The sequence below is a fragment of the Durotheca rogersii genome (assembly GCF_024521655.1).
Source record: "Durotheca rogersii strain YMJ 92031201 chromosome Unknown GGS23scaffold_50, whole genome shotgun sequence".
Taxonomy (NCBI): Eukaryota; Fungi; Ascomycota; class Sordariomycetes; order Xylariales; family Xylariaceae; genus Durotheca; species Durotheca rogersii.
Genome location: NW_026251281.1, coordinates 166,686 through 182,097, shown reverse-complemented (window position 1 = coordinate 182,097; position 15,412 = coordinate 166,686). Strand labels below are relative to the sequence as shown.

The following is a 15,412-nucleotide window of genomic DNA, read 5'->3' as shown; positions in this document are numbered from 1 at the left end:
TTAACGGGCGGGAGTACGGGGCGTACGGTATCTATTAAAGCTTAGGAATTAGCCGATTAACGTCCCGGAACTCCTCGGTAAAGGATAAGCGGCGGAAGGATTCGTCGGGCTATTTATTTATTAGGTTCGCTAGCGGCGGTATCGATTTAGTCCGTTAATACGTTACGGCCTTCTTTTTATTCTCCTTAGCTTTCTTAAACGCCCCGGTAATCTCTTCGTCGGTAATCCTCGTAGCCTTTAACTACTTAAGTAGCTTAAAGGCGGTCGCCCGGTTTAATTTAAGGAGTTACTTCTAGATAATAAGGTTTATTATATATATATATATAAAAAAGAGAAAAATAGGAACGACGAAATTATAAATCTAGGATTAAGAAAAATCGAAAAACGAATTAAAACGAAGATAAAGGACTTAAGGAATAAAAGAAAGAAAGTAAATCGGAACCGTAGAATAGCGAGAAATAAGAGGGAAGGTCGGACGAGAACGAAAGAATCGAATACGTTACTTAGGTCGTAAGTACTATACTTAGGAAAGTCTCGATAATACCTACCCTAGCCTACGTTTAATTACGAGTCTACGAACGTACGTACTTATTACTTTACTAAGAGCATATAATAGGAAGCTATAAGCTAACGCGTTTCCTATTATAGCTCTATACGTACGTAAGGGAACGCGCTTTCTTAAAGCGTTAGCCGTAAAGGTATATCTAATTATATCGTTAATACGTCTCCCTCCCTCTCTCTCTTTTTCTTCTTTAGGTATCCTATTCCGAAAACCCCCCCCTCTTATAATTATTATATTCTTATTAATCTCTAGCCTACCTTTTTTATTATTAATTTAAATTCTTATTTTTACCTTTAATTTATTATCTTTTCTTTTCCTTTTCCTAATTCTTTTTTTTTTTTTTATTATTTTTATTATATCTTCCTCCCGCTCCGCCGGAATTCCCCCCTCCTTCTTCCTTCCTTCCGTTTATAGAAACGTACGTCGTATCGATCTAACCGATTTAATAAAACTCCTACGGGAGATTTATAATAATAAAGATAACTAAAATAATATAAAGAAATACTAACTTAATACTTTAGATAATTACGATTCGGGGAAAGGTCCGATCGAATTAGGATCCGATATAGCCTAAGCCTTTCGGCTATCCGTTAATCGACCCCGAATTATAAACTAATAACTATAGGAATAAACGAAAGTAGCCTTAACTAACTCTTTCGTATATCTCGCCCGTTACGATTACCTTATTAACGAAGATATCCGCGCCCTCTATACTATAACTAACTACGACCTTAAAGGCCGAAAGGCGGCCTTCGAAGTAAACCCGTACTAAACGATAAGCTATCGATCGGTAGAATCGTTTAACTTCCTAACCCGCTAATACCTCCTCGATAACCCTACCTTTATTTTAGTTTTTACGATTTATACGGATCTAATAAACCCCGAACGAATTATTACCGACCCCTTAAAGTTTTCTTAAGCCTACTTCGCCGTAGTATTATATCTCCCTAAGTACCGAAAATTATTTAGCTTTAATATAGTTAAGGACGGCGCCTTCGATCGGACGGCGTACGCGTTCGGCTAATTACGGCGGGCATAGAAAGACGGTAATTTCGAGCTTAATATAACCCCTTAATTTACTTATTACGTCGCGTTAATAAATTAATAAGATAGCTTTAGTTACGGTTTTTAAAGCGATATTTTACCGTATTTTATCTTTAAACGACCGATCGAAGTCGCGCGTTAGGCCTAAGAAAATAGAGGCCTTAACCCCCTTAATATTATAAGAAAATACGCCGAGGTAATGAAGTAATGTTATAGCGTTTAAGTTTTAAAAAGGAAAGTAAGTATCGTTAAGCGTTTTCGGTAAGCCGTAAATTACTAGAAGCGAATTAACCTTATTAACGCTATAGTATCCGCTTAAAATACGCCGATCGGCGAATCCCTTAGCCGTAAATCCTCCGTTCGGTTTATCGCATAAGCCGAAATCCGCCGTTTCTCTATAGCCTTAGTACCTAATCCCCTTTATTTCCTCGTATTAACGGACGTAAACTTCCGCTACGATAACCTTATTAAGGTTATAACGCGTCCCCTCCCTTCCCCCGAACTAAAAAGAATTAGGGCTTTTTAATCGAAGGAGACCTCTATACCGTATAAGTAAAGGAAAGATACCTAGTTAATCCTCGGGACGCGCCCGCTCCCTTGCTATTCCCTTAATTAGAAGGGCTAGGACGAAACTAAGAAAAAGGTAGCTAAAATAAAGAAGAAGAACGCCGATCGGGTTAAATCGGTAAAGATAAACCGGGCTAAGTTAGCTATAAAGTAATAAAGAGGCCCCCTTATAATATTAAACGAGAAATTAAAGGCGCGACGGTAATAATTAGATAATAGCCGGTAGAATAGAATTTCGCGGTAATTTTTAAGGGGAGATATTAATCGGGATATACCGTACTATCCTTTTTAATTTAATTATCCCTTACGATATAATTAAACTAAGGAGGCTATGGTAATACGGTAAGACATATCCTCTTAATATATTACGTAATACGTTACGATAGGCCTTATACCTATATAAAGTAACCATAGTACCCGTAAGTACGGGATATACCATACTTATTATTTAATTTATTACCTAGCTAGATTATTATCTTTACTATCTTTACCTTAATTAAAGATTCGTTTTTATTATTAAATTCGTCGTTCTCCGATTAATATATCTATCTTAATTATAAGCGCTTAAGTTACTTCGTCGTACCGCTATAGCCGAATAAATAACTTTTACGTTTTACCCCTTTTCTCTCCTCTTACCTCTTATATCTTCGGGCTAGCGACTATTATATCTCTACGACTAAGGGATATAGCTAAGATACGATAACTATATTAGATTCCTTATCTCTCGATTAGTATAGCGATATTAATTTCATCTATCTTAGACCATCGTACGTACCGTAGTCTTCGATAGAGTGCACTTTCGAGTGAACCTATCCGGGTTTCTAGCATCGCATACGCTCTGCTCCTCCTTAATATCGAAGGCTAAGTGCTATTCCTAGTAGCGGTAATATTACGATAAAAGTTCTCCGGGTTTTACGGATTCCTCCGCATAGCAGGTAAATAACCATACGAAGGATATCCTAATCGATATAAACGCAGTTTAATCGTCGTATTATATCGTAATATCGATAGCTTATTAGCGTTATAAATATTAAAGGCTAAGTACTATCCTAGTAATAATAATATCGTTATAAAAGTTCCCGGGCTTATACGTACCTTCCTATAGTAAATAAATAACCATAAGGCGGAATACTTTATTTAACGTAAAACGCGGACTACTTCGCGGGTTAAATAGCGGCGCCGACGGCGATCGGTATCCTTTAAATCCTAGTAGCGTAATAAAAACTCCGTAAATTAAAGGTTAAGGGGTCGAAAAAGTTATAAGGTAATCGCTACTAAGGAGGAGTAAAGCGTACGCGATACTAAAGACCCGGATAGGTTTATTCGAAAGTATACTCTATCGAAAACTATAATACGTACGATAATCTAAGATAAATAAAACTAATATCGCTATACTAATCGAAAGATAAGAAATCTAATGTAATTATCGTATCTTAGCTATGCTCCTTAGTCGTAGAGATATAATAATCGCTAGCCCGAAGGTATAAGAGGTAAGGGAAGAAAAGGGGTAAAACGTAAAAGTTACTTATTCGGCTATAGCGATACGACGAAGTAACTTAAGCGCTTATAACTAAAATAAATATACTAATCGGAGAACGACGAATCTAATAATAAAAACGAATCTTTAATTAAGGTAAAAATAATAAAGATAGTAATCTAACTAAGTAATAAACTAAATAATAAGCATAGTATATCCCGCACTTACGGGAGCTATGGTTACTCTATATAGGCATAAGGCCTATCGTAACGTATTACGTAATGCATTAAGAGGGCATGTCTTACCGTACCACTATAATATTCGCTAATTAGCTCCTTATTATTAATCTTTATAAATAACATCCGGCGGCGAGAGAATTAAACGTAACGGGCGAGGAATATAACATAGCTTTAAAGGTAGGTAACCTCCTAAAAGTCCTTACTTATAATCTCCTATACGATATACCGGCCGGCCGCCGGCCTACCTAAAAAATAAAACCAAACGTTACGAATTATTTTATTATTAATTAATATAGCCTTCGATTAATAGATCTTATTAATATTAAAAGCTATATACCTAGCGTTATTAATTTATTACCCGAATTCCTTCGATACCTTAGAGTTACTAGCCGATAATTACTTTCGGGCTTTAATCTAATAAACGGAAGTACGAGGCGTACGGTACTTATTAAGGCTTAAGAATTAGCCGATTAACGTCCCGGAACTCCTCGGTAAAAGATAAGCGGCGGAAGGATTCGTTAGGTTACTTATTTATTAAATTTACCGGCGGCGGTATCGACTTAGCCCGTTAATACGTTACGGCCTTCTTCTTATTCTCCTTAGCCTTTTTAAACGCCCCGGTAATCTCTTCGTCGGTAATCTCCGTAGCCTTTAGCTACTCGAATAGCTTAAGGACGGTCGCCCGGTCTAATTTAAGGAGTTACTTTTAAATGGTAGGGTTTATTATATATATATATATATAAAAAAGAGAGATAGGGACGACGAAATTATAAATCTAGAATTAAGAAAAATCGAAAAACGAATTAAAACGAAAATAAAGGACCTAAGAAATAAAAGAAAGGAAGTAGATCGGAACCGTAAAATAACGAGAAATAAGAGGAAAGGTCGGACGAGAACGAGAAAGTCGAATACGTTACCTAGGTCATAAGTATCGTACTTAGGAGAGTCTCGATAATACCTACCTTAGCTTACGTTTAATTACGAGTCTACGAACGTACGTACTTATTACTTTATTAAAAGTATATAATAAGAAGCTATAAGTTAACGCGTCTTTTATTATAGCTCTATACGTATACGGAAGAACGTACTTTCTTAAAGCGTTAGCCGTAAAAGTATATCTAACTATATCGTTAATACGTCTCCCTTCCTTCCTTTCTTTTTCCTCTTTAGGTATTCCATTTTAAAACCTCCCCCTTTATAATTATTATATTCCTATTAATCTCTAGCCTACCTTTCTTATTATTAATTTAAATCCTTATTTTTACCTTTAACTTATTATCTTTTCTCCTTCTCCTCCTAATTCTTTTTTTTTATTTTTATTATATCTTCCCTCCACTCCGCCGGAATCCCTCTTTCCTTTTCCCTTTCCTCCGTTTATAGAAACGTACGTCGCGCCGATCTAACCGACCTAATAGAACTCCTACGGGAGATTTATAGTAGTAAAGATAACTAAAGTAATATAGAGAAATATTAACTTAATACTTTAAATAATTACGATTCGAGGAAGGATTAGATCGAGTTAAGATCTAATATAGCCTAGGCCTTCCGGCTATCCGTTAATCGGTTCCGAATTATAAACTAATAATAATAAGAATAAACGAAGGTAACCTTAGTTAACTCTTTCGTTTATATCGCCCGTTATAACTACCTTACTAACGAGGATATCCGTACCTTTTATACTATAATAAACTACGACCTCGAAAGTAAGAAAGCGGCCTTCGAAATAAACCCGTATTAAACGATAGGCTATCGATCGATAGGATCGTTCGATTTCCTAACCCGCCGATACCTCTTCGATAACCCTACTTTTATTTTAATTTTTACGATCTATACGGATCTAATAAACCCCGAACGAATTATTACCGACCTTACGAAGTTCTCCTAAGCCTACTTCGCTATAACGCTATACCTTCCTAAGCTCCGGAAACTATATAATTTTAATATAGTTAAAGACGGCGCCTTCGATCGGGCGGCGTACGCGTTCGGTTAATTATAGCGAGCCTAAGGAAACGGTAGCCTCGAGCCCGGTATAACCCCTTAGTTTACTTATTATATCGCGTTAATAGATTAATAAAATAGCTATAGCTACGGTTTTTAAAGCGGCATTCTACCGTATCTTATCTTTAAACGACCGATCGAAGTCGCGCGCTAGGCTTAAGAAAATAAGAGGCTCGACCCTCTTAATATTATAAAAGAATACGCCGAAGTAATAGAATAGTTTTATAGCGTTCGAGTTTTAAAAGAAGGGGTAGGTATCGTTAAGCGTCTTCGGTAAGTCGTAAATTATTAAAAGCGAATTAACCTTATTAACGTTATAATATCCGCTTAAAGTACGCCGATCGGCGAGCTCCTTAACCGTAAATCCTTCGTTCGGTTTATCGTATAAGCCGAAGTTTATCGTTCCTTTATAACCTTAATACCTAATCCTCCTTACTCCTTCGTATTAGCGAACGTAAACTTCCGCTATAATAACCTCGTTAAAGTTATAACGCGTCCCTTTCCTTCCTCCGAACTAAAAAGAATTAAGGCTTTTTAATCGGGGGAAACCTCTATACCGTATAAGTAAAGGAAAGATACTTAATTAACCCTTAAGACGCGTCCGCTTCCCTACTATTCCCTTAACTAAGAGGGCTAGGACGAGATTAAGAAGAAGGTAGCCGAGATAAAGAAAGAAAACGCTGATCGGGCTAGATCGGTAAGGGTAAACCGGGTTAAGTTAGTTATAAAGTAATAAAGGGGCTCCCTTATAATATTAAACGAAAAGTTAAAGGCGCGGCCGTAGTAATTAGATAATAGCCGAAGGAATAGAGTTTCGCGGTAGATTTTAAAGGGAGATATTAATCAGGACATATCGTACTACCCTTTTTAGTTTAATTATCCCTTACGGTATAATTAAACTAAGGAGGCTATAAAAATACGGTAAGATATATTCTTTTAATATATTACATAATACGCTACGATAAGCCTTATACCTATATAAAGTAACCATAGCTCCCGTAAGTACGGAATATACTATATTTATTATTTAATTTATTACCTAATTAGATTACTATCTTTATTATTTTTACCTTAATTAAAGATTCGTTTTTATTATTAGATTCGTCGTTCTCCGATTAATATATCTATCTTAATTATAGGCGCTTAAGTTACTTCGTCGTACCGCTATAGCCGAATAAGTAACTTTTACGTTTTACTCCTTTTCTTTCCTTACCTCTTATACCTTCGGGTTAGCGACTATTATATCTTTACGACTAAGGGGCATAGCTAAAATACGATAACTATATTAGATTCCTTGCCTTTCGATTAGTATAGCGATATTAGTTTCATCCGTCTTAAACCATCGTACGTACTATAGTCTTCGATAGAGTATACTTTCGAATAAACCTATCCGGGTCTCCAGTATCGCGTACGCTCTGCTCCTCCTTACTACCGATATATTTAATTAATAAAACGGAGCGGAGCCGCTATATAATTATATTATAACTACTAGCGTATCGTAAACTTTAGCTTTAATCGCCTTACGCGTAAAAGATCTTACGTAGCGGAATATACGCTCGATAATATCGTACGTATTTTATATAGGAAGGCCGTTTTCTATAACTATCTAGATACTAGGTAGGTAATTACGGATTAAATCGAGGACTACCTCGCGGATTTATATTATTTATTATCCTTAATAAGGTAATTTATAAAATACCTTACGTAAGCGGCGTATAAAATTAATAATACTTTCGTTTTAAAAAAGTAGCAACGTCGTAAGCGACGTTACTAGGCTATAAAATACGTAGTTATTTACGAATACTTAAAGGATATCTTCTACGAAGGTTACTTACGAAGGTAAGTAATTTCGAGCGAAAATAACGACCTACTAAAAGTCGCCTATTAATTCGATTCTTATTCGTTATATTTAATAATTATATAGGACCTATACGCCTTAAAAACGATTCTAAATATCGTTTAATTTCTAAAGGGTTATATTATCGGCTTATATTAATCGATGGCTTAAAGGTATTACGACTTTATTCTTATTATCCGATAAATAAAGATATACTACTTCGCTAGGGAGGATTATTCCCGGCTATAAGGCCTTAACTCTTACCTTTTACCGCGTAAACGCTACGCTTAACGCTATATATCCGTAAAAATTAATTCTTCCCGACGTATATTATAAGCTAGGTTCGGCCTCTTATACGGGTAAAAACGGTACCGGATACGTAGCTACCGCTATTAACGGCGGCCTAACCGGCGGAACGGTATAAGGAATCGCTAAAGGTACGGCGGGATAAGTAATAAGAAGTATTACGGAAAGAGTAGTAGGAGATATTATAAAAGAAGCGATAGAAAGGGTTATAAAAAAAGCCATACTTATTATTAAAGATAAAGCTTAAGTAGGAGCTAAGCCTTAAGAACCATATTATAGGATAGCTTTAAATCTAGGTTATTTAGGCTATTATCGCCTCGTATTTCTTAAAATCTTACCTATCGGCGGTAAAGTAAATTAAGTAGTCCTAGCTCGTATAAAAGAGCTTAAGGTAATCCGTTTAAGTAATTAACTTATAGATTAATTAATCTTACGATTCTTACGCTTCGTAATATATTTTATTATTATTTATAGCTATTATTATATAGGTTCGAGGCGTTCGTCGAAACGTTATTTAAAGCTCCGCTCGAGGCTAACTCGAAGCTCCTCTATACGGAAGGTCGTTTCTATACGGAAATTACGAGCTAAAAGCTCTATGCGTTTATAAATACCGTTTATTATTCTACCGTAAGTAACTCGATTACTTATAAGGGCTTTTAGGTCGGTAGTAGGCTCGGCGCTCGTCTTTCCTAGCGAAGAAGACTCTAGGATAAGCGGTAAGGATATCGTAAAGTATTAAGAACGGCTCGTAAAGCCGTAAAAAGATTAAGAATAACTTTAATTATTATTAATCGATTAATAATTATATTACTAGCGTTTTACTTATAATAAATAATTATTTATACGTTTTAATAGCGGTTTCTTTCGTAGCCTTACTACCTTAATCTTAAGATACGTAAAACGAATTAAAAGGTAAACTTAGTTAATTAATTAAAGGTATAGAAATTAAACTATTAAAAGGGCTTAAATATAGCGTTTTACGAATAGTTAGCTGTTACGTATTTTTTCTTTAATTCTATTAATCATAGGGCTCCTTTCTTAATGCCTGATTCCTCAGGTGCCACACACCTACCAGGTAGGTACACCTGACCTTTCATCCTTCTAACCATTACTATGCAGGTAATGCTATAGGTATTCCATAATAGAGGCGCCTCAGCTACAGAGGTAGGTAATACACCCCAAACTCCTACAACATAATACACCCAATAGTACCAACATAACCCTCTAACATCAACACAAAGGGTACCCTTGCGGCTGTCTCTATAGCAGCCAGGTACCTTTCTTTATGCAAAGTATACCTAATCAACATGGACTTTCATCTATAGTAGGTATACCTCGGGTTGCTTTGAGATGTTCTGCTAACAAGGCAGAGACGATAGATATTCTTTCAATAACTGGCTCAACTGGAAGAACTCTCTAGCTGAGGACTCTCTAGCCACGAATATGCCTGAGACACATTCCTGTGTAAGCAATTTCTCGTGCTCAAGCAATACATACTTAGGTATCATCGCTAAAGGCCACTAGGGGGTTAGCTTGAGCGACTCCTTATAACTGTAACAACGGAGCTGGGAGAGTAAATGGCTTGTCTTTAGTCTCCCCTTTCCACCCCTCGCCCTTCGTGATTTTCCTTTTCTGCCGTGTTTAATAACAGTCTTCTTAAGCTAGACGTTGCCTAGCTGGAGTACAAAACTCATTGATATCTGTACCAATAACCTCGAAACCCAGTGAAGATTCTGCCCCATCTTCTGTTCTTAGTTCAGCGTCTATAGTTAGCAGAAACTGCCAACCTGGTAAGAATTGATAATTAAATTCCCCCTCAACTCACCAGCCGATATGTACTTCATATTAAAAGTCAGTGGTCTAAAAAGACTACCGTGTACGTATTAAACATGATAAGCCCAGAGCCCGGAAGCAACACTATATGCCTTTATAGAAGAATTCCCAACGCCTGGAGCTCCTCAAGATAAGGCAAATCTATCTTGGCATTCCTAGGTAAGCAAGTCACCATAGGTAGCTTGTGAGGAATTGTCACAATAGCATGCTAATATGAAGAGACAGATTGCTAACCTCGAGAACTAAGCTCAACTATAGATTCGGTTGGCTATGTGCTCTACTCCCAACCTCGTGCTTGATGCCGCTCTACCATCCGAGCTCGAGAAGATATGGGGCGAGGAGCAGCCGGTGAACGGCACGCAAGCGGCCATCGAGCGTCGCTTTCGAGAGCTCTTACCTGGTGGCGACAATACCGCGATTGATCTAACCGAAGGACGGGACGGCAACTTTGAGGCACGGGAGCAAGAATACGAGGACGCCATAAATTTAGAACCCGATATCGCTAAAGTCATAGAGGTTGTTGATTTAACAACTAGGAAACGGAGGCAGAGATTCCCTCGAGGGGCTATCATCCCCAGGCGCAACCCCTCGATAGCGCCCCCGGATTGCAGACTGGAGAGCTATACTCATAACAACACGCTACTGAAGTCCGGCGTTACAGTCGAAATTATGCCCCCTGAAGAGGATCACTTTTACGCCTCGTTTCTCTACATCCAATCCGTCGTCCAGACTGAAGCGGCCATCGTACTTCGGGGACTTCCGCTAACACGCACAAGGTACCTACGAGGAAAGCTCCCACGGCTCCGCAACGAGATAGCCTTCGTTCTCTGCGTCGACCAGGATGATAGTCGGCCCGACGAGGAACAGGCGGCAATTGAGATCCCCCTGGATAGGGTCAGAAGAACCCGGACCTGCTACATCACGAACAAGAACTTCCCCGAGCACCGTTACCCCGGAGAACTCTACGATGATGTCTGGGAGATCGAGGAGAGGGCCGCCCTCGTATGCCGTTGGAAGTACCGTCGCATCTGGGGAAATGCCCTTCAGCGGCTCCGCAAGCAACCCCCGCTCGAGTTCGTCTTGACGCGTATCGGCGCCAACGAGGTGCCTAAAGACAAGTTCAGGGCCCCGGACGTCCATCTCACGAATGCTTGGCGGGGCGGGAAAGTACGCGGAGGCGCCTCCGCCGCCCAAGGGCAGCTAATAGTACACGTCGACGACCCAGACGTCCAGGAGACGACGCCGGGTGACGGATGGGCCGTTAGCGAGCCTGGCCAGCAATACACCCTCGCTGACATGTTCTGCGGAGCTGGCGGAGCCTCGTACGGGGCTAGATCTGCTGGATTCCGCATCGCGCTGAGCTGTGATAAAGCCGAGGGGGCCTGCAACACGTACGCCGAGAACTTCCCGGAAGCCGAGCTGCACCGCAAAGACATGTACGATTTCATCGACGAGATGCGGAACTCGTACGTCCACGTCGACGTGCTTCACCTCTCACCCCCGTGCCAGTACTGGTCTCCCGCCCACACGACGCCCGGCGTCAACGACGAGGCGAACATCGCCATACTATCCTGCTGCCACGAGCTCGTCAAGATCTTCCGACCTCGGGTATTTACGCTGGAGCAAACCTATGGCATTCTGCACTCGCAATTCGAGTACTATTTCAACGCGCTCGTCCGCGGCTTCACCCAATACAACTACTCCGTACGATGGAAGGTGGTGAACCTACTGTCGTGGGGGTCGCCGGCGCGGCGTCTGCGCCTGATTATGATCGGCGCCTGCGCGGGCGAGGAGCTCCCGCCCTACCCAGGCGCGACGCACGCTGCCGACCCGACGCCGAGCGAGGGAACGAGGCCGTACCGGACGGTGCGGCAGGTGCTGCGGCAGATCCCCCGGCGCCTCACGGGCGACAGACTCCATAAGCCGCGCGAGCTGAAGAGGATCTACAAGCCTCGTTGGAATCCCGACTTGCCGCTGGCTCGCACGATTACGTGCAACGGCGGAGTCGGCAACTACCACTTCAACGGCAGGAGAGACTTCACTCTCCGTGAGTACGCCGTGCTCCAAGGCTTCCCTGCGGACTACAAGTTTGAGAAGCCAGACCAGAAGAAGCAGATCGGGAATGCGTTCCCGCCCCCGGCGGTCGAGACGCTGTTCAGACATCTGAGGAAGTGGCTAGAGCAGAGGGACCGTATCTATGCTGACGACAGTGGACTCGCCGAGTCCGAGGGAGAGAGCAGTGGCGGGGTGAGCGTCGACTATGATGTCGAAGACGACGACGACGACGAATACTACGGTAGCGACGTGGAGTATCTTGGGGAGAGGGAGCTCAGTCGGTCGTCTAGCGAGGTTGAGTGCCTGGGGGGGTGGAATCTTCGCCGTCAGGCCAGTGTGGTGACGGTCAAGGACTCAGACGAGTCTGACGACGACATGGAAACGGACGCGATGAGCGAAGACGCTGGCAGCCCGAATTTCTGCGCCGATGGGGCTCAGTCCAAGGCCCAGCCCAAGTCCGGCCCCATCGATTTGACGAAGGTTGACGATACGGGCCTCGTCGACTTGACATGAGCGCCAAGACGGACGGGAATCCTTTGGTCCCGGCGGCTCGGATTCCCTCTACGTATATACGCATGTAGGTGATCCCTTCTACTAGAAGTAAGACTGACTTGCTACCTAGCCGCAGGCGTCTCGGAATATTTGCTTTCGGGTAGAATTCTAGAACTAACTGTGTACATTGACGCGACAAGCCCTCGGCGCACGTCGATCTGAGCGCCACCGGGGGGGGGGGAGACGACAGGATATCGATGCGTATGTGCCAGCTTCACCGCACTCGTTCTGGGCCTCCCCATGTATGTAAGCGTTATGGGGTGGAAAATCTCGTCGGAATGTTCTCCTCAGAGACCACTTTTCCTTACCGTTTCTCGAACTCGTCTGCTTCAGCTCATCCCTGGACCACATTCATATCTTTGCTGGGAATTCGCTGTGGAAACGAGAAAGAAATACGCGTGTCTATATGCCATCCACCCCCCGTATCGCATACTTCGAACCCGCTCTTCGCAGAAAGCTGGTACCGAAAGCAGACGCTTCATACCCACAGAATCGGGTTCGACATTGGGTGCATGGATAAACCTACCTGTGTAGGATAGACACGACACGTTCGTGATCGAGGACCCGATCATCGGAGTGGGACATGGACGACACGAAGGTGGCCGCTTGCGTGTCGTGTGTATCCATGTAGGCTAATATGTCCACAGATGGCACTGGCTGGGTATGCTCTGAATAGGGGATGCCCCGCGCATACGCGTATGGGTAGGTACGTGTTGGATGAAGAACGGGCTTCTCAGTATGAAGGACGAACCGATAGGATATTGACATTGGTACAACAAGAGCTCCCATCAGCCCACGCGCCTTACGCCAGAGTCGGTGAGTGGTGAAACTACTCATACCTACATGGCTGCGTACAGATCATGCCCTAGGTGATTTTGACCCAGGGACAACAACGCGGTAATACGTAGTTTGGTTATGTTTGGTGCTTCCTGGTCCCGAAGCTGCTTGTACGGCGAGAGCTAGGGAAGAGTTGGGGTATCCGTGGACGAGCAGTCGTGACAGGGGAATGCGAACCGAGAGACAGGCTGCGTTTTATTACAACGGACTGGAGGGGAGTCGACTATATCCATACGTCCGTTCGTATAACGGACTTAATACGCCGCCGCTGGGTTGGCTATGCGTTAATAGGAATCAAACACCCATGTCGACGGGCATGGAGGCTCTTCATCAATTACCGATCTGGAAACATCCTATCACCATACTGCCTATTATATGGTAGGTATGTAAGTATTCATATTTCCATACGTATGCCTATGTAGGTATGTACCGATAGACTTGGGTTTTGTCGTAGCTAGCAAGCGTGCAGTCTTACGAGGCTCCATCTACGAAGTTCTACCTATCTAGTCTCGAGCCGTTGTCACCGCTTCGGAGGGTTCGGCGCTGTCCAGCTCGCGAACTGATAATGTGAGGCACGGATATGAGGCACCAAACCAGCGTGGGATAACAATGCGGATGGTGGTGAGATGTGGAAATTTTCAACCAGCCTCTACTACCCCTTGTAAGCCCGCCCCATAAGCCCCCCTGCAAGCCCAGAGAGAAAGCCGCGACGGGAGGATCTGAGCTCGCCGCCCCCACGTACAATTTGCCGGCCGTGTTCGATGAAAAGCAAAGAGTCGTCTCTGATATGTCTCGACGTGGACTTTCGTGAGGAGTTCTGGAAACCCGGTTTAGGTGGCATGCGGCTGGGTTTCGCAGACGCTTCACGGATCATCCAAAGGCACCCCCCTGGTCACAATACCGCAGAGGGGCTGGTCCCGCACAGTGATGAGTCTAGACCGTCGAGATGCTGCGACTGGCTATACCCAATATTTATATGCGCGTGTACGTGTGCGCGGTGCTGTCCTGAACTGGCATGTCGAGCCGGTGGGAAATTCTGCTGGGAATACTCCCATAATACATAACGATAGCAGCCCAGAGAATCATGTATTACCTACCTTTCCCAGCCCTTGGCCGGACGGATCTATTGCTGCTATTGCTATCTTTACTCTTGTTTCTGGAGCGAGCCAGGCCGGAGATGATCAAGCTCTAGACTGGAGATTCTGTCCGCCCGCTCCTCCGTAGTATGTCACTGAGCACGCGTTTCGGCGCGCTGTCACACGGCAGCCTGTCACGTTGCATGGGATCCCCCTTATTCACCATCATGACTACTAGTACTCTTGTTGCTTAATTGCTAAATTGTCAGGGAGTGTGTGTGCATTAGAGGCGGCAGTAGAACGAGGAATAGTCCGCTTGTATCACTTATCATGCCGTCGATTCACCAGCCCACTTTACGATGCCGATGGCTGGGGCTTGGGAGGTGGGACATCCGCACACGCCGAGCCCGAAAGAGCTTATATTAAGTCGAAATAATGCAACGGGTGTTTGCGGGTCCGAGGACTGCTAGCTCTGGAGGGAGAGGGAGTTGCAGCAGCTTGGCCGAGGGGGGGGGGGGAGGGACAGGAGAAGTGCACAGGTATTATCTCGGCGTGAGATAGAGAGTTGGAGATAGGAAAGAACACGGTTGTCCGTATGTGTATATGTATATGTATATGTGTGTGTATGTGAGTATGTGGACGATTTGCAGCAGAAACTGGACTCGAACCCGTGTCTCTGGCATCGTGGGCAGACTGGATCGATCAGGATCTCGTCTCGTTCACATCAAGGCCAGTAAAGCCAGGACCAGGCCGAGGAGAAGGAGGAGGATGTATGTGTGTGTATGTGTATCTAGATGTATGTAGACTCGTTATTTTGGGCGGCTTACACACGCTCGTGTGTACACGCGACCGCCGAGACGACCACTTACATGCACGCTTTACAACGCCGACGCGAGCTCGCGAGGTATTTCCGTGCCGGAGAGAGAAGGTCGAGAACTCAGCGAGATGAAGTACATGTGCATATGCATGTGTACCGACCATGCCGGCGCCCCATGCCGGATCTCTCCTAGATCACATACGGATACCATG

At 43.1% G+C, this 15,412-nt stretch overlaps 1 protein-coding gene across 1 annotated transcript; it reads left to right on the top strand.

Annotated features, from left to right (window-relative positions):
• Positions 1–10,133: 10,133 nt before the first annotated feature.
• Positions 10,134–12,549, top strand: GGS23DRAFT_618879 (S-adenosyl-L-methionine-dependent methyltransferase; the record flags this gene model as incomplete). Its single annotated transcript, XM_051520966.1, has 1 exon — positions 10,134–12,549. One exon carries the CDS (start codon positions 10,134–10,136, stop codon positions 12,429–12,431), a length of 2,298 nt encoding a protein of 765 aa, XP_051367371.1. The 3' UTR covers positions 12,432–12,549.
• Positions 12,550–15,412: the final 2,863 nt, after the last annotated feature.